General features: G+C 36.6%; 1 protein-coding gene across 1 annotated transcript in view; it reads right to left on the bottom strand.

The window, feature by feature from the left end:
- Positions 1–26,543, bottom strand: part of BCAS3 (BCAS3 microtubule associated cell migration factor) — a 598,439-nt gene that overhangs the window by 308,684 nt on the left and 263,212 nt on the right. The window contains exons 19-21 of the mRNA XM_040244470.1: positions 17,416–17,540; positions 15,052–15,217; positions 12,181–12,281 (exon numbers count right to left, since the gene is read on the bottom strand). Of these exons, the coding sequence (XP_040100404.1) occupies positions 12,181–12,281; positions 15,052–15,217; positions 17,416–17,540 (392 nt within the window). The remainder of the gene's footprint in view (positions 1–12,180; positions 12,282–15,051; positions 15,218–17,415; positions 17,541–26,543) is intronic.

Genomic DNA, 26,543 nt, shown 5'->3' with positions numbered 1-26,543 from the left:
TGTCCAATCAATTTTGATGTATTTAGTAAGCAATTTGTCAAATGGTGCTATGATCCAGTTAATATATTAATTCTTGGCATGGAGAGAACTCTGCCATCTACATGGTTTTCCATAGCTGGTGTGGAGTGAAAAATCTGTGCTGGAACTCAACGGTCACTCTCTAGAGGTGACACCTCTGTGTCCGGGCATCAGGAAGCACGGCACAGTTCATCACTTAATAGGGAAGCTGTTTTGCTGAACTAGACACCTGGGGTTGACTGGACAGTGTAGCTGCCAGTTCACTGTACTAAACTGGGTTTCTTTGAGTGCCTGTGTGTCTCATATATTTTAAAAGATTGATCAAGCCAACGTATGCGACACTAAACACAAAGTGAGCTTCTGAGAGAGGAACAAGGCTTTATTAATGAATGTATGCATCTTAAACTTAAAAAACACTTTTATAATGTTTCTTCATATGAACTGGTAAAGAAGTGGCTCTCGATCTTCTATTTTTCCTATCCCAACATCCTTCAGGTAAATGACTTATTCCTACTGGTATTTAACAAGACACTGTACTAAGGCCACATAGGAACCAGTGGTCAAGATTCTTAGAAGGCCTTCTTCAGTATACACAGTGTGATGCTCTGAACATGACAGTTTTCTTACTTCATTATTGAATAAGATATAAATATGTATTTCATCCAATAGTCTCTATGTTATCTCCATCCTTTTCCTACATCTGTCTATGTACTGGGGGCTGGAGAAAGAGTAGCAGAAATTTCAAGTAGGTGGCCCAAATTTATATGATAGAATGAATCTGGGTTAGAGAGATAAAGGAAGGATCAAATTCTTTCTCCAGCCTTTTAGTGGGATATTCAATCCCTACCAGTTTGGGCAGAGCAGGGAATAAAAGAGAGATTTTCAATGTATCACAGATAACTTCCATGGGCATGTTTGGCAAATACTTTCCAAAAATGATGAATCTATCCATTCACTGTATCCAAATCTTTCCATATTTCTCTATCAGGAAATGCACTAGCAGAGATGAAGGCAAATCCTTTCTAGAACACAAAACTGAAAAACAAGGCAAAAAAAATTTCATGTTGTTGTATGACAGAAACCAGCACAACACGTAAAGCAATTATCATCCAATCAAAACTAAACTTTTTAAAAACAGAAGAAGAAAGAAAGAAAAGAGGAAAGGATATTGCATTCATATTCCAGACATTAGGCTCCCCTTAGCCCATTTATGAACCATGAGCGAGCAAACTGCCAGAGTGGTTTGGCACAAGGCTGTGTATTTAAAAACCTGCCATGTACACTAGTCCTCCAGACTACCAGACGTCCCATTGTTCGATGTGTCTGCTGAGAAAGGTGCCCTATGTGTCAGAAAAGCACACTGAATCTTTTTCAATGACCCAGGGGGCAGAGGTCGCTTATTATAAATGGATAATGAGACCTAATGCAGTGCTGCGAGTATGGACAATGAAAGGGTCTATCCATAGCCCCTGGTGGATTGGTCATTCAGGCTTTTATTTCCTCTGCACACTTAATGGAGTCAAACAATTGACAGAAATTCTATAGAGAAGGCTGAAACTGGGAAAAACAACTGTATCCTAACTCTGATAGACAGATACAAATAGTGACCCTGAAATGGCGCCAGACCTCCCATCACCACTAACAGAGCAGACTGCTGTAGCATTCCCCCTAAATTCTCATTTAGCCATTTGTTAGCAATTAACCTTCCTGATGGAAGTGATGGTGCATCAAACTACAAGCTCCCACCAATAACAACCCATTACATCACTGCAGGTGAGCAGATACAGACCATTCTCTTTTGGCCCCTTATTTTTGGAGAAAAGGGCAAACAGATCCCCTACACCCTCCATCTTGTATCCCCACCACCCAATTAACAAAAAGCAGATTCAGAGGTATCAGTATCTGAACAGAAAAACTTTAAACTCTGGTAAAGTGAAAGTGTTAGTCGCTCAGTCATGTCCAACTCTTGGCAACCGCATGGACTGTAGCCTGCCAGGCTCCTCTGTTCATGGAATGCTCCAGGCAAGAATACTGCAGTGGGTAGCCATTCCCTTCTCCAGGAGATCTTCCCAACTCAGGGACTGAACCTGGGTCTCCTGCATTGCAGGCAGATTCTTTACCACCTGAGCCACTAAACTCTGGTGGGACAGAGTAAATGACATCAGAAGCAGTGGTACTCATGGACTAGAGGCTTTATGACCAATAGATCACTTTTCTTTAATCTATCAGAAGCAATGTTCTACCCTAGCCAAATCTGCCAATTCAATGGCAATGAATATTAACAGCATAAATGGAAACAAATATACTCAATTGTACCTGGGAAAAAAAAGCATGTCATAAAACCAAGGAACAGTAAGTAAATAACACTCATAATTTTGTAAAATGCAAAAAGACATCTAAAAGAACAAAACAACCCTCTATAATAACTTATCGTTTCAATTCAATTTTAAAAAACAATTACAACAGGATGGTGCTGTGACATAAGAACTTTTTTCCTCCCATATGATGAACACTAAAGCAAATGACAGAAATAATAAGATTTAATTAAAAATGAAGTCTAGGTCATTATGTTGTAATAGAAAGGACTTTTCACGCTGAAACTTCTCAACAATAAATAAACAATGTCAGAGAAACCCAACCAACTATTCCACAGGTAGAAGATCTATGTAAAGATATAGGTATCAATAAAAAGCATGCATCCCATGAACACAAAGGGAAAGAAAGTAAACTGAACTTTTTGATGAACTATATATTTTCATTGAGGAAGAAAATGTATTGAATTTCATAATGTTCCTCAAGTTATACAGCATATATATGGCTAAATTCAGGGTCAATATTTCTCAAACAGATAATATGTCTTTTGGAGAAAAACACCATTTCACTAAAATCATTTCTCTAAGGAAGGACATATGTCAGTTGATAAAATTAAGTATAAATAAGAGAATCCACCAAATATAATTCAATACGAAGTGGTGTTTTAAGTATTGCAAATATTCAGACCTAGATAGAGCAGTATGACACACCCAACGACCCAACAATGGACTATAAATACTCTATAAATAAGTCCTACATTACAAGTTTCCTCTACAGGAGAAAAACATTTCTTTCTTTCCCCTTCCACCCTACCAACTCTTGGGCAAATATTTATTATGGACAATGCAAGGAAATATTGTTGAGTACCTCTACCATACTTGGTACATACCACAACAGCGATGCAATCCAGGATGTTAGGTTAAATCTAACGTGACACTCTAAAGAGAGCCGCTCAGAAAATTACTGCATGTTTAATTGCTTTTCCAGGGCACTGATGATGACCATGGTAGAGAAGACCAGTACTTTTTTCATCCTTTTTGTACCAGTATCTTCAAAATAGATCACCATTGTATTGTAAAACCAATAAAATGAGATAGTAAAATACTCTAAAAATGTCTTCACTCTAAACCTGAAAGTGTGATTTTATTACAAGGAGAAACATTTCCTATTTTTACTCTCACAGTTGTACCTGGTAGGCCAGCAGCACAAATTTAGGTCAGAATCAAGATCTCTCTAACTTTAAATATGCTGCCTACTTGTGTTTTTCATAGTTCTAAAGTGTTAGTTGCTCAGTCGTGTCCAACTCTTTACAAACCCATGGGATTGTAGCCAACCAGGCTCCTCTCTCTATGGCATTCTCCAGGCAATAATATTGAAGTGGGTTGTCATTCCCTTCTTCAGGGGATATTTCCAACCCAGGGATCAAACCTGGCACTCCTGCACTGCAGGCAGATTCTTTATCTGAGCCACCAGGAAAGTCCTTCAAGCCCTTTACAGTTCTAGGTAAAAGACAAATGTCAATACTAGCTTAGGTATTATCTACTTCATTATACATGAAGACTTAAACAAAAGTGCTAGTGAAGTCCAAGTGATCAGTAAAACAACATTTTTAAAAAGTCAATATATCAATAGACAGTCTAGCTATTCAAAAGTAACATTTCAGGTGGATTTTTTGAGTGATTTACATTGAGTTTTTAAATGTTATCCTGTCTAAATCATAATGAAACCTCATCTCTTCCCTCTAAATTCTCTCTGGGATAAAATTATTTCAGAGAAAGTTTACATCAGTTACTGATTATAATCCAAAAAATCTCAGAAAGGAGCTCAAATCTATAAATACACATATGGAGTATATATAGATGGAGTTTCTGAGTTATCTCCAAGAACCTACTGAATATTACCACCACACTTTATTACTTTGCCAACAAAGGTCCTTACAGTCAAAGCTAAGGTTTTTCCAGTAGTTATGTATGGATGTGAGAGTTGGACCATAAAGAAGTCTGAGTGCCAAAGAACTGATGCTTTTAAACTGTGGTGTTGGAGAAGACTCTTGAGAGTCCCTTGGACTGCAAGGAGATCAAACCAGTGAACCCTAAAGGAAATCAGTCCTGAATATTCATTGGAAGGACTGATGCTAAGGCTGAAGCTCCAATACTTTGGCCAGCTGATACAAAGAGCCGGCTCACTGGAAAAGACTTTGATCCTGGGAAAGACTGAAGGCAGGAGAAGAAGAGGACGAGATAGCTGGATGTCATCACTAACTCAATGGACATGAGTTTGTCTCAGAGATAGTGAAGAACAGGGAAGCCTGGCAGGCTGCAGTCCATGGTGTCTCAAAGAGTCGGAGGTGACTGTGTGACTGAACAACAACAAATATACTACACGCACGAAAACAGAGGCAACACTGTAATCAGCAATTCTTCCTCCTACTCAGGGCAGTATATTTCTCTCAATGTTTCAGTGAATGATATAACCTTTTGTTCAAGCCAGTCATCTATTTCTCTTTACTTTTCTTCAGTAACCTCATATAGTCCCAAATCCTACAGATGCAACTTGTTCCATTTCTCCAAAATTCAGCCACTTCTCTCCATCCCCACTAAGAATTAACTTCTTCCTTCTTTAACTAGCCCTAAGCAAAAGGTTATTTTTTGAACCATCCATAACAAAGCTTAAAAATAAACAAAGAAAGAACAAAATTTATTCCAAGTAACTTGAGAGGGCAAAAGGAGAAGAGGGTGGCTGAGGATGAGATGGTTGGATGGCATCACCAATTCAATGGACACGAACTTGGGCAAACTCCAGGAGATGGTGAGGGACAGAGAGGCCTGGTGTGCTGCAGTCCGTGGGGTCACAGAGTCAGACACAACTTTGTGCCTGAACACCAACAACAGCTTGAGTACCTCTTAGGAATAGAGAATAATCCACTAGTCAGTAATGTGAAACTAAAACTGCCCAGCATCCTGTCAAAAATCATTAGGTACACAAAAATGCAGGAAGGCACACCAAGAAGAAAAAAATCAGTCAATAGAAAAACTCCCCAACAATACCAGGGTGAAAAGAGTTAGCACACAAGGATTCTAAAGCAACTATTACAAAATAAATGCTCTATATGTTCAAACATGTACATGATGAAGAAAGAAATGAAAGATATAAAAGAACATCCAGATGGCACTGGATGAAAAATATGGTATCTGAAATGACAAATGTGTTGAATAAAACAGCACACTAGGCAGAGCAGAAGAGATGATAATATATATATAAATACACAGAAATACAAACTATACAAAATCAAACAGAGTGAGGGAAAGAGAATTTTTTAACTAAGCAAAGAATCAGTGAGTTGGGAAAATATCAAGTGGTGAACATACATATAACTTCAGTCAAAAAAGGAGCAAAGAGGAATGATAGAAAAAATTTTGAAGATATAACTGCATTAAAATTTTCAAATCTGATGAAAACTAAAATCCTACAAATCAAATAATCTCCAAGGAGAAGAACACCATACCACAATTTTATAATTTAATTACTTTTCCAATCTGATCTTTACTATTTCCTTTCTTGTGCTATAATTCACTCTACTTTTGCTAGTTTCCTAATATGAAAACGGACGCCACTGATTTCATTTCATAACATGAGCGTTTAGTCCTATGAATTTCACCCTGAGTACCATTTTAGTGCCATCCCACATATTTTTCATTTTTTCTCCAAAGTTTTTATTTTTAAATAACTATAGATTCCTATCAAGTTGCTAAAATAGTACAACGAAGGTCTGCACAGCCTTCACCTAGTTTCCAAACCAGGAAAGTACCATTGGTACAATCCAGCGACCTTATTCAGATCTCACTAGTTTTACACATACAATTTTACATACACTCATTTTGTGGTGAGAGTGTGAGGGGGTGTTTATATGTAATTCTATTCCATTTTATCACACATTTATCTGTATAACCTTTGCTTCAATCAAGATACAGAACTGTTCCATCAAAGATCTACTGAATTCTTTATGGTCATAGTCAACCCTCCCTCTTACTCTGTCTCTCTACAGGATGCCCTTGAGAATCATCCAACTTGTGGCATGTATTTATACTTCAACCTACTATTCTTTTCTCCCTGAATAGTAGTCTAAGATACGGATGTGTTCTGTTTTTATTTTCATTCAGCTAAAAATATCCTAATTTCCCCTTTGATTTCTCCTATGGACCATGTATCATGTAGAAGTGTATTGTTTACTTTCCATATATTTGTAGATTTTCCAGAGATCTGTTAATCATTTCTAATTTAATTCCATTGTGGTCCCAGAATATACATACTTTGTATAACTTGAAAGCTTTTAAATTTATTGGGACTTGTTTTATGGCCCGGAAGAAGGTCTGTGCACTTGAAAAGAATGCACACGCTACTGTCGTTGGGCGGAGTGCTCTACTTCGTCTAATAGTAATGTAGCAAGTGAGAGTTTAAAGTGGGTTTTCCCAGACTAGTGGTTGCCAAGGGGGTGGGGATTGAGGCAGGAATGGAGTTAGCGGATATAAGCTTTTTTTTTTCCCGGATATAAGCTTTTATATATAAATGGGTAAACACCAAGGTCTTACTGGAGAGCACAGAGAACTATACTGAGTATCTGATGATAAATCATAATGAAAAAGAATATTTTAAAAAGGAATGTGTATATATATATATATGTATCAATATAACCAAATCCCTCTGCTGTAAAGCAGAAATTGACACAACATTATAAACCAACAGCTGTTGCAGTTCTTCAGTTGCTAAGTCATATCTGACTCTGCAACCCCATGAACTGCAGCAAATACACGTCAATAAAAACCAACTATATATCAATAAAAAATATATCGATTTAAAAAAGTGAGTTTCTCCTAAGCAGCATATAACTGGGTTTTATTTTTTGACCCAACTTGACAATCTCTGACTTGTCCAGTATTTAAGCCATTTATAACTAACATGAGTACTGATGATGCTTAGGGTTACATCAACTTGCTTATTCTTGACATTTTACTTCCTTTTTCAGCACTTAGCTTTGCTTTTTATTTCATCATACATCTTTAACAACACAGTTTGCCTCCAAATGACGTTGAAGTCAGATATACAATAAAAACCTTACAATAGTATAGCTGCATTTCCCACTCTCCTGGCTTTTATACTACTCTTGTCACACACACATATGTGTTTTAAAGACCACAGTACATTCACACTATTTTTGTGTTAAAAGTCAATTATATTTGAAAGATAGTTAAATAATTAACAAAAACCCCATATATAGGTCTTAACCATTTTCACTGTGTATCAAAGCTATACTTCTCTTGCATGATCCTTTGTTACCACTTAACAAAGAAAACTCAGTAAACTTAGGGAGGAACTTCTCACATACCCATGAATTATCTTAGAAGTTCAAAGCCTGACCTATCCCCAACAAAGCTAGTTATTTAAAAATACTGCTGCTGCCAAATCACCTGAAAAGAAAAGGAGGAAACATTATTTTTTGCCCAAATAAAACTTCCCCAGTTTAACTCCGTAAGCCCTGTTTTTAATTTACAATTTGGGAAGCTCGGAAACAGACTAAAGAAAAAGTATTATCTACTTTGGGATCACATTCAAAGCTGGTTGATATCTGTTAGTCTCGTCTTTGTTTTTGGCAAAGGAATACACTGAAATAAAATGCCTATTTTAGAAAAGGTTAACTATAGTTATATATTTTTTCTGAAGGAAAAAAAAATCCTGTTACCACAAAATAACGAATCATCACTATTGTAATCTTTTTGTAAATGATTCCCAAGATTTCTTATGACCCAGGCAAAACTTTTTTTTAATATTAGATTCTTAACTTTTACCCTCACTGAGCTAGATAGCAAGATTAGTCTACCATCCGCATATCTTCTTTACACACATAAACTAATCAATCTGTTCAAACCATATGACTTTTTTGGCTTATTCTAAACAGCAATTTCTTATGGCTCACCCTAATAACAAAGAAGCAAATTCCACCTCCAAAGTGACCTTGTAAGGGGCAGGTTCATATGAGTCAATTTATATACCAAAATTGTTCAATTTTGAATCATTCCATTCAATTAGTATGGGTAGTAAACGTGACTAGAGTTAAGAATACAAAATTTGGAGTTTTCACTTACTTCACTATATTTAGGGAAGAAGTCTTTAATGTTCAGGCACGTTTCCCTTTCCCTGCCCATCAGTGACCCTTAGGCCACATATGCAGAACTTTTGTTTATCAACTAGTGGTGTACTTGTTATGATTACAGGGCTGGAAGGGGAGGTGGGGACTCCTTGCTAAACATCCTGCTCTCCTAGTCTCTTCTCCCTGCGACAAAGTGTCTTTCGCATTTCCATTTACATCATTCTTTGTCCAGTATTATTACAACTTCCGGAGTTTGTACAAGTCTACTTCACTTGATCCACAGATTCAGACACAACCAAAGAAAATGCTGGTGACGCTAGTGAAGTTTGCATTAGTTTTACTCCAAATGATTATATTTGGAGATACTTTCAGTACTATATTATCAATAGTCTGCAGATTTTCAACATGGTCAAGTAAACCAAAAACTTCCTGCCGCCAGGTACAATATCATCTTTTCAAATGGTTTCAGTAAGGGAAATGGAGAGAAGGCAAGAAGGTAATACAAAGTCTTCTTCAGGAGGTTCTAACCTGCATAAAGATGGTCTCAACAGATGGGCAGGTAAAGGTACTCTCTCTAAACCGGCTCCAGCATTGCTTTAACCAGTTATATTTCAGCTTTTACTCCTCTGATGCAGATGTCCAAGTTTCGAATGTTTAATTTCTTCAATAGAGAAAGATACTAGTTTGTCCAGGACTCTAAATCAAATAGCCTTTTTCTTAAAAAAAAAAAAAAATTATTTGGCTGCACTGTGGCAGGTGGGACCTTCATTGTGTCATTCTAGATCTTTCATTGCAGCACACAGACTATGGTTGTGAAGTGTAGGCTCAGCAGTTGTGGTATTTTGGGCTTAGTTGCTCCATGGCATGTGGGATCTTACTTCCCCAACCAGGGATCAAACCTATGTTCCCCGAATTGCAAGGCAGATTCTTAACCCTGGACCACCAGGGATGTCCCCCAATAGCCTTTCTTTATGTAAGAAAATGTGACTTCAAAATTCAAGCTAAATCTGTGTCTCTGCTGTCAACGTAAAGAAGTGATATAATACTTATTACAGAATTACCTATCTCTGTGATTCATAGGGTTGCAAAGAAGCGGACACGACTGAGCGACTGAACTGAACTGAGGTGTTTTTTAAATTAAGTTATATCTATAGTAACACTTCACTAGATAAGAGGAAACATAATAATTATGTAACCTAGATATAGGACACACATATTAAGTCTGTCACTTAGACAACAGATCTGGCAACAAGGTCAAGATCACAGATTCAGAATAGGTATTCCATTGTTAAATCCTTGAAGTCTATTAATTGAAAATATTTCTTACTTATTTCTGAAATAAGAAAGAAAGGTTCAGAATGATGCTTAGCATCACTGCATTGACCACAGTAACATGTTTATAAGAGCAAGTATTATTACTGATACTTTATACTTATCAAGTTAATGAGAGGTGGTCTGGAACTAGAAACTTGGCCTTTTCATCCTTATTCCTATGCTAGTCCATCTGGAATTCAAAACATCTAACACGACATGCATTATATTACGTATTTTATTTAGGAATCAAACAATCATCAGTGACTATTTCAAATTGCCTAATTTTGTTCTAGTCCAACTGTGCAACATCTCACAGGTTTATTCTGTCTTCTCTGTAAAAGCCTTAATAAACATGCTCCCATCTTGCTCCAGTATCACGAAGCCACTACACCTCCTCCCTACTACTGAACCTCTTCTTACAACACTGCCAGTATGTTCTTTCTAAGGTGAAATTCTGATGGTGTTGTTGCAATGTTTGGAAATGACTGACAGCTTGGGCTACAGTGGCGTTTCTTCAGTCATGCACCTGGGGGGTTTTGTAGTTCTAAGAATTGGACAAAGTTGTTTAGAGCTGTTAAAATAAAGTTAGCTTAACTCACTGGAACAAATAAGTCAAGGAATAGAGATAGCTGCATTATTTTTTTTTTGAAATTTTGCCTGTATCTTTTTCTACATGTTTGGAACTTGCTACTGTTTGTCTACTGTAACAGACCTGTCAAAATAACTAAAGAGGACTTTCCTGGTGGTCCAATGGTAAAGAATCTGCCTGCCAATTCAGGGAACATGAGTTCAATCCCTGGTCTGGGAAGAGCCCATATGCCACAGAGCAACTAAGCCCATGTGAAACAACTACGAGGGCACTAGAGTGCCCGAGAGCCCATTCTCTGCAACAAGAGAAGCCAGTGCAATGAGAAACCTGCATACGGCTATGAGAGAGTAGCCCCTGCTCATCTCAGCTAGGGAAAGCCCACCTGCAGCAATGCAGACCCAGTGCAGCCAAAAATAAATAAATGAAAAGTATATTTAAAAATAACTAAACAAAGAAAACCAGTATTAACGCTGAAATAGTCAACTATACTTAATTCAACAATTAACAACTTTTACCTCTGTAGAGAGGTATGGGAAAATGTTCCTATAAACATTGACATTATATATCAATATATGTTTTTTCCAAGTCATATGATAGAGTTAAATATATGCTGAGATAACCTAGAACCTAAGAACTTTTATATACTCTGCTTCTTAAACCAGAAAACCACTTACTATCCCTCTGTAAACAATTTAGCAACTTAAGTCATTGCCTTCACAATTCCATGTATAACTCTTCATTGATGACCTGTCTTACTTTCTTCTACGTTTTGATAAAACATCTGTCTCCTGAATTAGATACTGAATTCACTGAGGACAGAAGCAACATACTACTCTCATTTAAACCACGAGTTCCTGACACAGAGACGTCATTCAATAAATACATGCTGGAAGAATCAGTGAATTCAATCGTATAAGAGAAATGAAACCACCAATTATTTGTTACAATTATGGAGCTTCGTAACTTTAGTGCAAAGTCAGTACACTTCCTCTGTTTCCAGTATAATGTATGACACATTATAAACATAAAATTGTTTTACAAATTTTTTCTTCATACTATATAATGCAACCAGGCAAGAAAATAAGTCTGATAGAATAAAACTCCATTAAAAACATGTCAGTGTTGATTTACAGAAAATTTCCTAAAAGCATACAGTACTCAGAGCCATCTATTTAAATTAAGGATTCAGTGAATTCTACAGAATTGCATTATAATTATAAAGAATTTTTAATTCTATGACCGTAAGCTAGATAATAAATATTAAATTATCTTTTCCGGTCTCATCTACAAAGAAGGCTGTTTCTAGTTCAATGTATACTTTTTTCTCCTTAAGTAAAAAAAGAACCCAGATCAAAAGTAAACAAAATCCTTATGGAGCTGCAATCACTACTTCAATGTTGCAAAAAAAATCCTACAAAGCAAAAAGCCTCCTAATAACAATTTCCACAGCAAAAAGTATGTAACTTCTTTTTATGTCAGAAATTAGATTCCAATTTTTATTATATCCTAGAATCTTTATTTTTTTTAAAAAATTTGGGGCATATGCACCAGATATTCTCTATCAATTTATATAAAAGTAAGGGTATATGTCATGACCAGGGAACATGAACATCCAGAGCCACAATTAATGTGTGCTAAAGCTTATGATGTGTCGTATTAAAATATCTTCCTTGCCTCCATCAGACTGTTTATGGCCTCTGGCCTATGTACCACTGGTAATATGCATGGTTACATTAAAAGTCAGAATTTAAGATGAAAGCTCAAAATAGTGTATGAAAGGAAAAAATCAAGAACTACTCACAGCCAGCAAGCAGGAACTGATAATATTGTACTGCGTCTGCAGCGAGGAGCAGAGGGTGGTTTGCATTAAATGGTGGCTGCAATTCATTCCATTGAGGAGTTCTAAGGAAATAACAGAAGATTATTAATATTCAGGCTTAATAGATGGAATATAAATCATTATCACTGTCACCACTTATAGACACTGATATAAACTCACACTATCATTAAAATGAACTTGTTGGAGTGCTGAAACCTGAAACACAAAGCCATCTGCTTAGGAAGAATAAAAAGGTGGCAGTGAGTCATACAAATTACATAGAGTCAATATTAGTTTAATAGCAGACGACCCTCCAACATAATAGACAAGACATTCAAAATACTGAATAGAGAGGAAGAGTGAAACTCAAATGTCACAACTAATTTTTACCTAATTTCTGACAATTGTTAGCGACCTCTATTCTTAGAATATATTTACATTTTAAAATAAAATAAAGCAGAAAATAATGGTTAAAAAAACACAGTTAATGGTTGACTTATTAAAGACCTGATTATCTTGAGTTCCAAAATAAGCCACTTATTTCAATGATGGTGCACTAATTTTAATTATATCTGCCCACTCCTAAATAGCTTGACACATAAGATATTGATCAGATCAATCCAGTGCAGTCAAGTAGTAGGAAAGAGTGCTGGAGCCGCCAAAAATCAATACAAGAATATTTTTTAATGCCAAAGAGAGAGAGATCATTTTCATACCCTTTTTTGTCTGTTTCCTTCCATACACAGCTTCCCTGATGGCTCAGACAGTAAAGAATCTGCCTATATCACAGGAAACACAGGTTCGATCCCCAGGTCGGGAAGATCCCCTGGGGCAGGCGATGGCAACCCACTCCAGTATTCTTGCTGGGTAATCCCATAGACAGAGAGGCTACAGTTCATGGGGTCTCTGAGCCAGACACAACTGAGCAATTAGTACTTCCACCACACATCAGGACCAATTTTCTCTGTCTCTCCTGTACTAGTATACACTATATTGAATGGGTTTTGTCCTATATCTTATTTCTCCCTCTTTACACTAGATTATAAAAGTTCTAATGACTATGTACTTTCAAGGAGGACTCTGATTTTAATAAGCATTTTTACAGTGATGAGCCATTTTATCTTGGGGAATCACTTTATTTATTATTATTATTTTAATATTTATTTACTTGGCTAATATTCTTAGGAGCATAATTCTTGACAGCTAAACAGTGGCAATGTCCGTCACCTGATGAATGGATAAATAAAACGTGGTATATCCATATAAATCACTTGGCCATAAAAAAAGGAATGAAGTTCTGCTACATGCTTAACATTGCTGGGCGTTAAAAACACTGCACTAAGTGAAGGAAGTCAGACGCAATAGGTCACATTTTGTATGATTCCATTTACATAAATGTCCAGAGTAGGCAAATCCAAAGACACGAGGTAAACTGGTATTGCCTAGGGCTGAAGAAAAATGGTTGGAGGGGAGCGACTGCTAACAGATACGGGGTTTCTTTGGAGGATGATGAAAACTGATTATGGTGGTCCAGTGATTAAGAATCCATCTTCCAATGCAGGGGATGTGGGTTCGATCCCTGGTTCGGGAACTACACTCTAACATGCTGCGGGGCAACCAAGCCCATGCACCACAACAAGAGAAGCCCTCATGCTGCAACGAAGACCCCACCACCCTCAAAAAACTGACGGTGGTGATGGGTGCACAACCTAGTGAAAATTCACGTTAAGTGACTGATTGTATTATATGCATTAAATATAAATTATATCTCAATTTAAAAAGGAATGAATTATCAAAAAATGCAACAAGAGGCATTTGTTGTTCAGTCACTCAGTTGCATCCAGCTCTTTGTGATCCCATGGACTGCAGCATGCCAGGCTACCCTGTCCTTCACTATCTCCCAGAGTTTGCTCAAACTCATGTCCACTGAGTCCGTGATGCCATCCAACCATCTCATCCTCAGTCATCCCCTTCTTCTCTTGCCATCCATCTTTCCCACCAATCAGGGTCTTTTCCAATGAGTCAATTCTTCCCATCAGATAGCCAAAGTAATGAATCTTCAGCTTCAGCATTAGTCTTCCCAGTGAATATTCAGGGTTGATTTTCTTTATGATTGACTAGCTTGATCTCCTTGCAATCCAAGGGACTCTCAAGAGTCTTTTCCAACACCACAGTTCAAAAGCATCAATTCTTTGGTGCTCAGCCTTCCTTATGATCCAACTCTCACATCCATACGTGACTACTGGAAAAATCATAGCTTTGACTAGACAATAAGAGGGATAAATCAAAATAATTTTGCTGCGAGAAAGACAAAAAGAGTATCCGTTCTGATTCTATTTATATAAAATTCTAGAAATTAATAAACTGACCTACAGTGACAGAGAGCAGACCAGTGGTTGCCTAGGGCTCAGTGGGTGAAGTAGGAATGAAGAGGGGCAAGAGGAAAGATTACAAAGAGGCATAAGAAAATATCTGAGGTGAGGATATATTCATAATGTGGGGCTACACAGATGGCATAGAGGTAAAAGAATCTGCTTGCAATGCAGAAGATACGGGAGTCACAGGTTTGATCCCTGAGTCGGGAAGATCCCCTAGAGAAGGAAATGGCAACCCACTCCAGTATTCTTGCCTGGGAAATCCCATGGACAGAGAAGCCTGGAGGGGCTACTGTCCATGGGATCACAAAGAGTCAGACACAACTTAGCAACTAAACAAGAACGTATTTATAATGTTAATCATGGTGATGTTTCACAGCTGTATACATATGTCAAACCTTATCAAATTATACACTTTTAATATTTTATACCTCAACAAAGTTGAGTTTTTTAAATAAAAAACAAAAAGAGATACTACCTAACCAGAGTCCAGCTGGCTCGAGGAGATGTCATCATTTCCAGTGGGGTGTCGTCACTGATCTTGGGGGCGGTGCTCAGTGGTCGTGGCTCCATCATGTGCTCCACTAAGGTCCCATAGCAGCTAATAATGTAGAGGGATTCAACTACAACTTGTTTGGACTGATCTACAAACAGGAAAACAGATGCTGGATATGTGATAATGGCATAAAAGGAGAAGAGCTTCATTTTCACAAGTTACTGACCCTTCAATCTGTTCCTGAGGCTGGCTGCGAAAAGAAGGCAGAAACTTTTTCACACGGTGCCCGCTCCTTGTCTAAAGGTTATTCTTATAAGTAGATGCTAATAAATATGAAGGGCTTCTTCAATGACTCAGTAGGTAAAGAATACGTCTGCAATGCAAGAGACGCAGGAGATGCAGGTTCGATACCTGGGACGGGAAGATCCCCTGGAGATGGAAATGGCAACCCACTCCAGTATTCTTGCCTGGCAAATCCCATGGACAGAGAAGCCTGGTGGGCTACAGTCCATGGATTCTCAAAGAGTCGGATATGACTTAGCGACTGAGCACAACAATAATCAACATGAAAAGGTCTTTGCTATGAAAATATTTTTAAATCTTTAAGCAATTTATTTCAAGAATGACACAAATATATTCAAAATTCTAGTATGCTGAAACAATATTATACAATCTTTTGCATTTGCCTACAGTGTAGTAATTTGTCCCACAACACGCAAAATGAATACCAGGTGAGAGAGGGAAGGACGGACAGAAAAGGAACCCCGTAAGGACTATGATTTAGTTATATCAGAGGTACCAACTCAACTGCATGAGAGACTGTGTCTGCCTAAATCAGCCTAACTTCTCACACACTCCCTTCTCAGAAAAGTTTCTCCTTTAAATTTCTGGATTAAAACAAACAAACAAATGAAAAACAGGAGCAAATCCTCCTCCCCCAAAGATTCTTCCTTCATTCCTTTCAGTGGGCTCACTGGCCCCCACAGTAAATGAAGAGCAGTCAGGCTTTGAGGTCAGGTGCTGAATATGGATCTAATCAAATGACTTTATAACAAGTACACATGTCCTCATTACCAAGACAGGTTTAGTCCTCTATGTTGGGTTTTACAGTAAACCTAGGAGCACATAAAATCCCTCATGAGTGCTGGGCGGGTCACCTTATCTCTTTGCCAAAGGACTCAATTACAGCTGATTGGAGAACATGGCTAATGACCAGTCAGTGGGACACAAAGAGCAGCAAGCTAAAAGGGTAATTAGAACAGAAGGGAGAAGCATTTGAAATGGAGCTTCACAGAGGGTTTTAACTAGTAACAAAAAGTCATTTTGATAGCATCATTAAAGCAAAGGAGGTAACAAAAAAAAATAAAGATGGGATAAGAAAATGGAAAGCTTGCCTACTCCACAGTATCCTCTCCCACTTAGGTAAAGAGCCTGCTGTGCCTGGGATCCTATTTCCAAGGAAAGGGCCACTGAAAGGCGATAACGAGGGAAAGAGCTGATGTCTGACTGCCGGTATTAAGCATCAAGGAGAGCCGTTTTGCCAAGAACAATACAGCCTGTGGAACTCATCAGAAGAGGGCTTCGCTAACAGTTCAGTTTCTGACCTACTTCAATAGAATCACAATAATAAGAGGAAATTTTTAACGTTCAAAATAAAACACTTGGTCCAGGAAAGTAGGCACTCTTTTCTACACAAGAACAATAAGGGATCATATACAGTATTTCTGTAAGCTGATTCTGGTGGTCAAAGAAGGGATTTAAACAAACAACACTATGTAAGTTCAAAGGGACACTGGTTACCATAAAAGATGATTCTTATTTCTGAGTGGGAGCCTGTTTTTATACCTTAATTTATAACATGGCAGAACTGTTGATTATTCTTAGAGATGTATCAGAAAATCTGGATTCAAACTGATATCACTGCCAACTAACTAGCATTTTCAGCTAAATTACTTAAACTCACTAAACTCTAAATTCTTCATCTCTAAAACAGGGATAACAGCATTTTTCCTCTCCACAGTTCATAGACAATGGCATGAAAATATTGTTTGAGAAGAATGTAAAAGATACATATAATGATATGGGACTGACAACTTTGAGAGCACCTGTATATTGTCACCAGCAAAACAAAATAAAAACACTCAGTGGGCAACTTATTTCACATTTATAGTGAGAGGACAGCCTTTTCTGTTGACGAGACTTGAGTAGTTGAGGAAAGATAATGCTAACTGAGTGGGGGGGAAATTCTGTTATTGGGCTGAAGCTTATTCAAAGAGAACTGCTATGAGTTTTCTTCAAGAAACACAAATTACATATGGTAAGTTTAATTTCAGTAAAAACACATACCTTTTTCTCTTTTCAGACCTGCATTATTTGCAAACCACGATCGGGATGTTCCAAACGTTGCTGCCACACAAAATTCTCCGCCCATTGATTTGCTTGGTGAAATTTGTGGAGGTGGTTTAACTTTGCTTAAAAGATAAAATGATAGAGAAAAAATTACCAAGATGAAATCACAGTCCTCAAGATAATGACATATTTCCCTTAAAATTCTGCCACATGTAGACATGCATTTTGCCTTAAGTAGAACTGTGATCGGCAGCAAAACTAGTTCAAAGTTTCAAAGTATTATCAGAATAGCAACTTCTAAGACCAAGAAGAACTGACTTCTTTCTGAAGAATGTGCTGCCAAAATCCAAGTCAACTTATTTGAAGTGGATAATATTTCCCTGGATATTTCAAAGTGGAACAATAAAACCAGCATAAACCTCTCATAATAATAGGACAGCTTATCATTTCATATTAAATATAAAACATGAGACTGACAATACAGTTGAATGAAGATAGCATGTATGAAAACACAAGATGATACAGAATGGAACCCTGACAATGCTCGCAGCCACATACGATGTATGGTTAGACAACGTCTGGAGAGGAGATCTAACCATCTAATGCAATTATAATCACTGATCTTCCTATTTCTTACTTTTTCTTTGTGGATTTGTGAAAATAATAGGTCTATTTTTGTTCTGTTTCTTCTAATGTTTAAGAATACAGTAAGTAACTTCTGCTACTTCATGTAACTACCATAAAAAAGTACAAGCTTTCCTCTTTGCTTTCCCCAAATCAGCTTCCAGCTTTTATTACAATCAACTTCTGATAACAACCTATTGTCTTCTTTCAATCCTGTATCTCTTCTCTATGTCAAAGTCTGCCCCCAAAGTTCCTTAGCAATTTCGCCAGGGACCTTATAAACTCTGCTAGACAGTCTCCAATGTCAAATGACATTATTTCTACTTTCCTTTGCTCATTAGCCTTTATCTCTTTGTCTTTTAATGAAGTAAGGTTAGATGGAGAAAGATTGGGTTTTAGGGGTCAGGTAAAAACATGAATCTGAATCCCAGGTGCAAAAGCACCTATGTGAATTTCGCTTAAGTCACTTAACCTCTCAGAGCTCACACAACTAATAGATAAAACAGAAAGATCATAATGCCTACCTCGTAGGGTTATTTTAAGGATTACCATATCACATGTGACCCTGGCACTGAGAAGTTCTTAGACATGCAAATAATCTTCAAGCCATGCCCCACCCTGACAATCTGTCTTAACAAACCTTCCAGGAGATTCTGGCAACCTCTCAGGTTTAAGAACCACTGGTTTTGTAATGTGCAGAAACCGCTCAGGGCAGTGCCTTCCCATACCTTAGTTCTTAAAGCTAACTATCTCCTATTTAGCACACAGTCTTAAGTTTTTAAAAGATCAGACTTCAGTTCGGTAATCTCAGTTTCCAGGTGTTATGACACCTGAAATAGTCTCACGTATATGATTTCCTGAGCCCTCTGTTTTGATGTCTTCCTGGTAGGGAAAGCAAAATGTCTGATCAGAAGCCACTCTGCTTGGTCCTTTTGGTGTCTGCCTTTGACAAAATCCATACGATGCACCTTGTCATATATGACAAGGCCTCTTCTTTCCAACATTAACATTTTCTAAACACTCCAAGTTATTACCCATAAAAGTTACATCCATGCCTAAAACACTGAAGACTTCCACTGACAGGGCATAAAATAATAGCTTCGTGTGTGTGTCAAGATTCTGTGATAAAACGAATGTTTCTACAAACAATTTCATATCTCTGCTGCATTTGCCACAGCTGCAATGTTGTTGCTGTTGTTCAGTTGCTCAGTCATGTCCAACTCTTTGTGATCCCATGGACTGCAGCACACCAGGCTTCTCTGTCCTTCACTGTCTCCTGGAGTTTGCTCAAATTCATGTCCACTGAGTTGGTGATACTATATAACCACCTCGTGGTCTGCCATCCTCTTCTCCTTTAGCCTTCAATCTTTCCCAGCATAGGATCTTTTCCAATGAGTTGGCTCTTCACATCAGGTAGCCAAAATACTAGAGCTTCAGCTTCAGCATCAGTCCTTCAAATGAGTACTCAGAGTTGATTTCCTTTAGAACTGACCAGTCTGATCTCCCTGCAATCCAAGGGACAATCAAGAGTCTTTTCCAGCACCACAATTTGAAAGCATCAATTCTTCAGTGCTCAGCCTTCTTTATGGTCTAACTCTCATATCCGTACATGATTACTGGAAAAACCATAACTTTAACTACATGGACCTTTGTCAGCTAAGTGATGCCTCTGCTTTTTAATACGCTGCCTAGGTTTGTCATAGCTTTTCCTCCAAGGAGCAAGTATCTTTTAATTTCATGGCTGCAGTCACCACCTGCATTGATTTTGGAGCCCCCAAAATAAAATCTGTCACTGCTTCCACTTTTTTCCCATCTATTTGCCATGAATTGATGGGAATGAATGCTCTTAGTTTTTTGGAAGCTGGGTTTTAAGCCAAATTTTTCACTCTCCTCTTTCACCCTCATCAAGAAGCACTTGAGCTCCTCGGTGCTTTAGTTCCTCTTCACTTTCTGCCATCAGGTAGTATCATCTGCATATCAAAGGTTGTTGATATTTCTCCCGGCAATCTTGATTCCAGTTTGTGATTTACCCAGCCTGGCATTTTGCATGATGTACTTAATGTGCATATAAGTTAAATAAGCAAGGTGACAGTATACAGCCTGGATGTACTTTTTCAATTTTGAACCAGCCCGTTGTTCCATGTCCAGTTCTATCTGTTGCTTCTTGACCTGCATACAGGCCTTTCAGGAGGCAGGTAAGGTGGTTTGGTATTCCCAACTCTTTAAGAATTTTCCACAGTTTGTTGTGATACACACACTCAAAGGCTTTCATATAGTCAGTGAAGAAGTAGATGTTTCTCTGGAACTCTCTTGCTTTTTCTATAATCCAGTGGATGTTCGCAATTTGATCTCTGGTTCCTCTGCTTTTCCTAAATCCAGTTTACATATCTGGAAGTTCTTGGTTCACATACTATAGAAGCCTGGCTTGAAGGATTTTGAGCATTACCTTGCTAGCGTGTGAAATGAGCGCAATTGTATAGTAGTTTGAACATTTCTGGCACTGGCCTTCTTTGGGACTGGAATGAAAACTGACCTTCTTCCAGACTTGTGACCGTTGCTGAGTTTTCAAAATTTGCTGGTTATGTTGAGTGCAGCACTTTAACAGCAACATCTTTTAGGATTTTAAATAGCTCAGTGGGAATTCCATCATCTCCACCAGCTTTGTTCATAGTAATGTTTCTTAAGACCCACTTGACATTACACTCCAGAATGTGAGTGACCATACCATCATGGTTATCCAGGTGGTTAAGATCTTTTTTGTATAGTTCTTCTGTGTATCCCTCCCTGCCATCTCTTCTGCTTCTGTTAGGTCTTACTGTTTCTGTTTTTTATTGTGCTCATCTTTGCCTGAAATGTTCCTTTGGTATCTTCAATTTTCTTGAAGCAATCTCTAGTCTTTCCCATTCTATTATTTTCCTCTATTTCTTTGCATTGTTCACTTAAGAAGGCTTTCTTGTCTCTCCTTGCTATTCTCTGGAATTCTACATTCAGTTCAGTATTTCTTTCCCTTTCACTTCTGCCTTTTGCTTCTCTTCTTTTCTCAGCTATTTGTAAGGTTCCTTCGTAGTCTTTATTTCCATTGTGTGTGTGCTCAGTCACGTCCAATTCTTTGCAACCCCATGGACTTGGATTTTCCCAGCAAGAATACTGGGGTGGGTTGCCATTTCCTCCTCCAGGGGATCTTCCTGACCCAAGGATCAAACCCACGTCTCCTCTGTCTCCTGCACTGGCAGGTGGATTCTTTACCACTGAGCCCTTGTTTCTGTTACTGAACTGCTATCAGGGAGCTGTAAGTTCCTGTAACTATTAATAGCATCTTTTAACTTCCATTGGTTAGTTTCTGGAGGCTGGAAGGCTGAGGAGAGAGGGGGGAAAAAAATCCCAGAATTTTTTTGAAAGGTGCTTCAACTGTATGACTTATTTTTTACTAGAATCACCATCAAGCAGCAATGACAGTACAAAATATACAAATTCAAAGTTCTTTGCAAATTCCTGAGTTATTTTTGTTTTTGTTGTTTAAACCATGTGGTAAGCAATAAGACTGAAGCTGACACTCCTATACTTTGGCCACCTGATATGAAGAACTGACTCATTTGAAAAGACCCTGATGCTGGGAAAGATTGAAGGCGGGAGGAGAAGGGGACGACAGAGGATGAGATGGTTGGATGGCATCACCGACTCAATGGACACCTGAATTTGAGTAAATTCCGGGAGTTGGCGATGGACAAGGAGGCCTGGCATGCTACAGTCCATGGGGTCACAAAGAATTGGACACGACTGAGCGACTGAACTGAACTGAACTGAGGCAACAAGACAGAAAACAAGTAGCATGCCACTTCTTAAGAGAGTCTATGGTGCATCTAAGCTATGTATCCTAAATAGATTTTTAAAGTTGCTACTGGGCCAGTTGGCTACCTTTGTAATATAATAATCAATTTAGTCTTTAGTCAAGCAAATATATATTTTGTATGTTTACTGGCTTACAGTCTAATTATTCAATGTCAAAAGCTGAAGTCTCAGACTTCTTTAATGTTATACATAACTCAATTTCTGAACACATGACTAAAATGCATCAATATAGTATCATTTTACATAAACTCATTATTTCCTGCAGAGAATAAGTACCTTATGTTAAAAAATATTCTTAAAATTATGAAAAAATTATCATTTTTATTCTTGTATTTCATCATTTCTTCTTATTCTTCTGATAAGGCCTTCATAAATCACATTAGTAAAAGTTTATGTTTAATATTAAAAGTTTTTATCCCTGAAAATAACTTGCCACCTCCTGCATGACACAAGGCAATGTATTGGGTACTTAGCATATTTGGTGAACATAGTCATAACAAGTTAGTTCTATCATCAATCTACCTTTGGAATGATTATGGTATTTAAGCAAAATAGAAATTTTAAATATGTGCAGTATATGTGTACAAGATTTTCAGAAAAATAGAAAAGACACATAATCTAAAGAAAATATTATTATTAATAAAGTATTTTCTATATGAAATATCCAAAGGAAGAAAATTTAATATTGATCAATTTCCCCTTTATCCTAAAATTTTAAAAGACCAAGATCAGGTGGAATATTGGGTGGAAGCAGAATTGAACTTTTCCCAATGACCCAGAATATTTCTATTGCAAAATTACCTTTTGTTGGCAGAAAGATAAAATATTGAAAAATGATACATATGTGAAAAGAATAAAAGAGAAAAGTGCTAGCCTTGTAACTCATGCTTATTTATAGATTGGTGTTCCAACCATTTTAGAAAAGCACTCCAATATTAGCCTTCTTTTCTTTCTTCTCAATATCTATCTCCCTTTATCTTCTGAAAGAGACTTTAAAAATTCTATTATAAGACATTTGCAAGTTTAAAACAAATGCCTCTCACTGTTTAACTAATTTACTCAATTAGTAGTTGATAGAAAAAAAAATTATGTGTATACGGGGGTCCAGAAATTCAATTGTGTCATCGTTACAAATGAATACAAAACATCCTGATAGAGCTGGTGGACTCCTATCCATTAATGACTCCTGCACTATACTCTTCTGTGCCATAAATAATTCCAAGGTCAAAAACTAAAAGAAAAATTTGCCTTCACTTGTGAGCAAAACATAACGGACTACAGAATGAATTCAACTTTCACCATATCAGAAAACATCACATTTACAAAACTTAATACAAGAGACAACATAATCAAAACTAATATAAATATATGATAAAAAACAACAACAACAAATAAGGTGCTAAATTGAAACTCAGGATTTTAATATTTCATCATTTCTTCTGGGAGACCTAACCATCTAACCATAGAATGAGAATCATTTTTAATGCCATCAGATGTTCTAGGGACATTAACCGATGACATCTTTAAAAATATTTACAAAGACTATGGAAGTTACCCATTGGCTCCTTCTGCATTATGTAATTCAGTCAGATAAACATATTAAATTTCTCTGCTTGTTTTTTTCTCCACACTCTAACCACAGACAGACCAAAAAAAAAAAAGCAAGACTCTAATGATATAGGCTTTAAAATTATAGCAAAATTATGTGCATCTGGATAATTTTCTATGTTCTATAAAACAGGGTATAAGTGGTGAATCTGTGGATGGCATGAAAAGCGACTGAGGTCTGGGGCCTTGTTTAGGACACAAGCATGGAAAAGAGCTAAGCTGAGATAGAAGCACCGTTTCTTTCATTCCCTGAATCACAAGGGTACAGTCAATACTTCAGTTCAAATCTTAGACAATATTTATATAAGAATTACAAGTGGTGTTATACCTTGTGTTAAAGAGAAAAAGCTTTTCTTTATATTCCTCACTGTGATTAGGCGTTCAAAAGGAGTTTAGAAGTTTCCCTCATCCTCAGCTTTATGTTCGAAAATAAACACTAAGAAGGAAAATGAAAGTACTGCATTTTTTAAAAAGATACTAACCAGGTATCTAAAAGTATTCTATCACAAATTCTTTTTAAAGATCTAAGAGATTTTCTTTGAACTCAGCATATAAGATTCTCCTCTCCATATAAATCTTTTCTTCTGAAAATGAATTTATATTTTTCTCAATAGTGTCAGAATAACTAGATTAGTTGAAATTAACTATTTATAAACAGATTGAAAACTTGGCACTAATTAAAACTTTAAATATAATTTGATACGTAAGTTTTAACTCCTCTTTAAAATTAACCTTATATACTATAAAGATATATTCAAATGAACTACCTTTTGTCTACACTGTTGTGCATATATTTTTTCTTTCACTAAGAAATTAAAAAACTAGGAAAGTTTACTAGATGCAGATTAGGAACTCCATAACAACTTGTCACTTATCTGTAATACTGAAAACAACATTCATTTTTTAAATTTCACTGTATTTCTCTTAAATTTTCTGCATTTAAAAAGTGTATCATGTGTGTGATTCTTTTACATCATTTATACCATCATTTAAATTCCAAAATCCTAGAAAATACATAATCTTCAGAATGTATAAAATGGCTAAAGTGTTGAAGTTGGTCTGCATAGTTAACTTTCCAACAAGTTTATTTGGTTGTCAAAGGAAAAGAAATTATTATAAACTGACTCATCTGAAGCCGCATGCATTTAAACAATTAAAACAGTTTATCAAAGAATGGAGAAATTAGCAGAAATTGTGATCAATCAAAAGCAAAATCTCAGCTAAATATAAATGTTTCAACTGAAAAATAATAAAAAATTTGTAAGAAATCTATATAACATTTTAAGAGGAACTATAAAAGTTTCATGTTCTTCCAAAATACAAATCCTACCCTATACTGAAAGTCCTAAAAACTTGATGAAATAAAGAAATAATTTTATTTAACATAATATTTATTCCAAAACAGTAAATAAAAACATTCTCAGGTTGAACGCTAAACAACATGGAAAAATAGTAAAAACTCTTAAAACAAAGAAGCTTTTCATAAACAACATGGAAGAAGTTGTCAAATTTATATTCATTTTGCTGCCTTAATTTGAGGTTTCATTAAGATCTTAATGGGAAAAACATGCACCACCAGTAAAGAGACGTATTTTAAAGGAGGATCTTTTAGGCTAGTACAAGTGACTAAAAACGAGTTTCTTGCTAGCTAACGATGGCATCAAACAAACCACAAAGCAGTCTTCTAAAAGACAGGCAATGATTTAAAAGTCTACTATATTTCATATATCCCTTTCTTTAATCTGGCTCTTTTAATCTTGTTTCAACCTCAAATCATTTCTGGTTGACAAGTGCTTTTGCTTAAATTTGAGGAGCACATAAGCTGTTGAAGGCATGGGCTTTTCTTATTTCACATACAACATTTGTCATTCCATCTTTACGTCTATGCTAAAACTTCAAACTTTATTAACATACTAAAACTCTTTTCTTTGTACTTAAAATGAGAAATTTATCCTGAGATGGAATTTAATTCTAAATTGAGTCTACAAAGAAATCTTGTCATATGTTGAATCTAGCATTTAAAACTCCACTGTTTGCTACAAGCTCCTCAGTAAGATCCATGTATCTTATTTGTTTTTGGAAGAAAATCTAGTTAACACAAAGAATGAAGATTGACTTTCAGGGAGTTTTTACTCATGTATACCCTGAATTTGCTTATCACAGTTTCACAATCTGTGTACTAATTTTGATACTGCATTTTAAGGAGGAAATCTTTACGATGATTTATCACCCTACTCTAATGCAATAATGAAATTTTCAGAGATTCCTATTAGCGTATGAACACTGAAATTAGTTTGTGTCAAATTATTTCTTTTTGTCCAAGAGGAAAAAAGACTGTAAGACTTTTCCCTAGGACCATAAGACAGTATAAACAAGTCTCAGAAGCAGTTATGAGAATTTCACATACATGTATTCTGACTAAATTTATAAAATTGATATAAATTAACCAAAATGTCTCGTCGGCTCACTCACTCCTAGAACCAAAACAAAACAACAAAACCATGATCTAACTTAAAGAAGCTTCTTCTCAAAAATGGAATTTCCCCCTTAAACCAGAAAAGAAACCATAGCATGGCAGGTAACATTTACTGAGCTCTTATTATGTGCCAGGCACTGTTCTAAGTAATTTATACGTTGGTTCATTTAATCCTCATAATGAACCTATAAGGTAGGTACTACTGATAACTCTAATAGAGATAAGAAAACCAAGATATAGACAGGCTTTATAAAACTGCCCAAGATCATATAGGTAGTAAGTGTGTGACCTGGAATTTAAGACCTAGACAGTCTGATTCTGGAGCTCTGACTCTTAACTATTTTGTTAAACATATTACACCAAGCTCTAAATACATTCTATTGCACATCTTTACATAAAAGTATGAAATATACTGTTTCTTTTCTATGATCATCATGCTAAGACTGACAAAGTTATATTTTATGCACTCTTATATAAGAATGTAAACAAGTTATAGTGGGTAGGTGCTAACAACTTAAAATAATAAGTTATTTAGGAATTTAGGAGTTTGTACGTAAAACCCAAGTTT

Source organism: Oryx dammah, unplaced genomic scaffold (assembly GCF_014754425.2).
Source record: "Oryx dammah isolate SB20612 unplaced genomic scaffold, SCBI_Odam_1.1 HiC_scaffold_8, whole genome shotgun sequence".
Taxonomy (NCBI): Eukaryota; Metazoa; Chordata; class Mammalia; order Artiodactyla; family Bovidae; genus Oryx; species Oryx dammah.
This window is presented reverse-complemented; position numbering and strand designations above follow the sequence as displayed.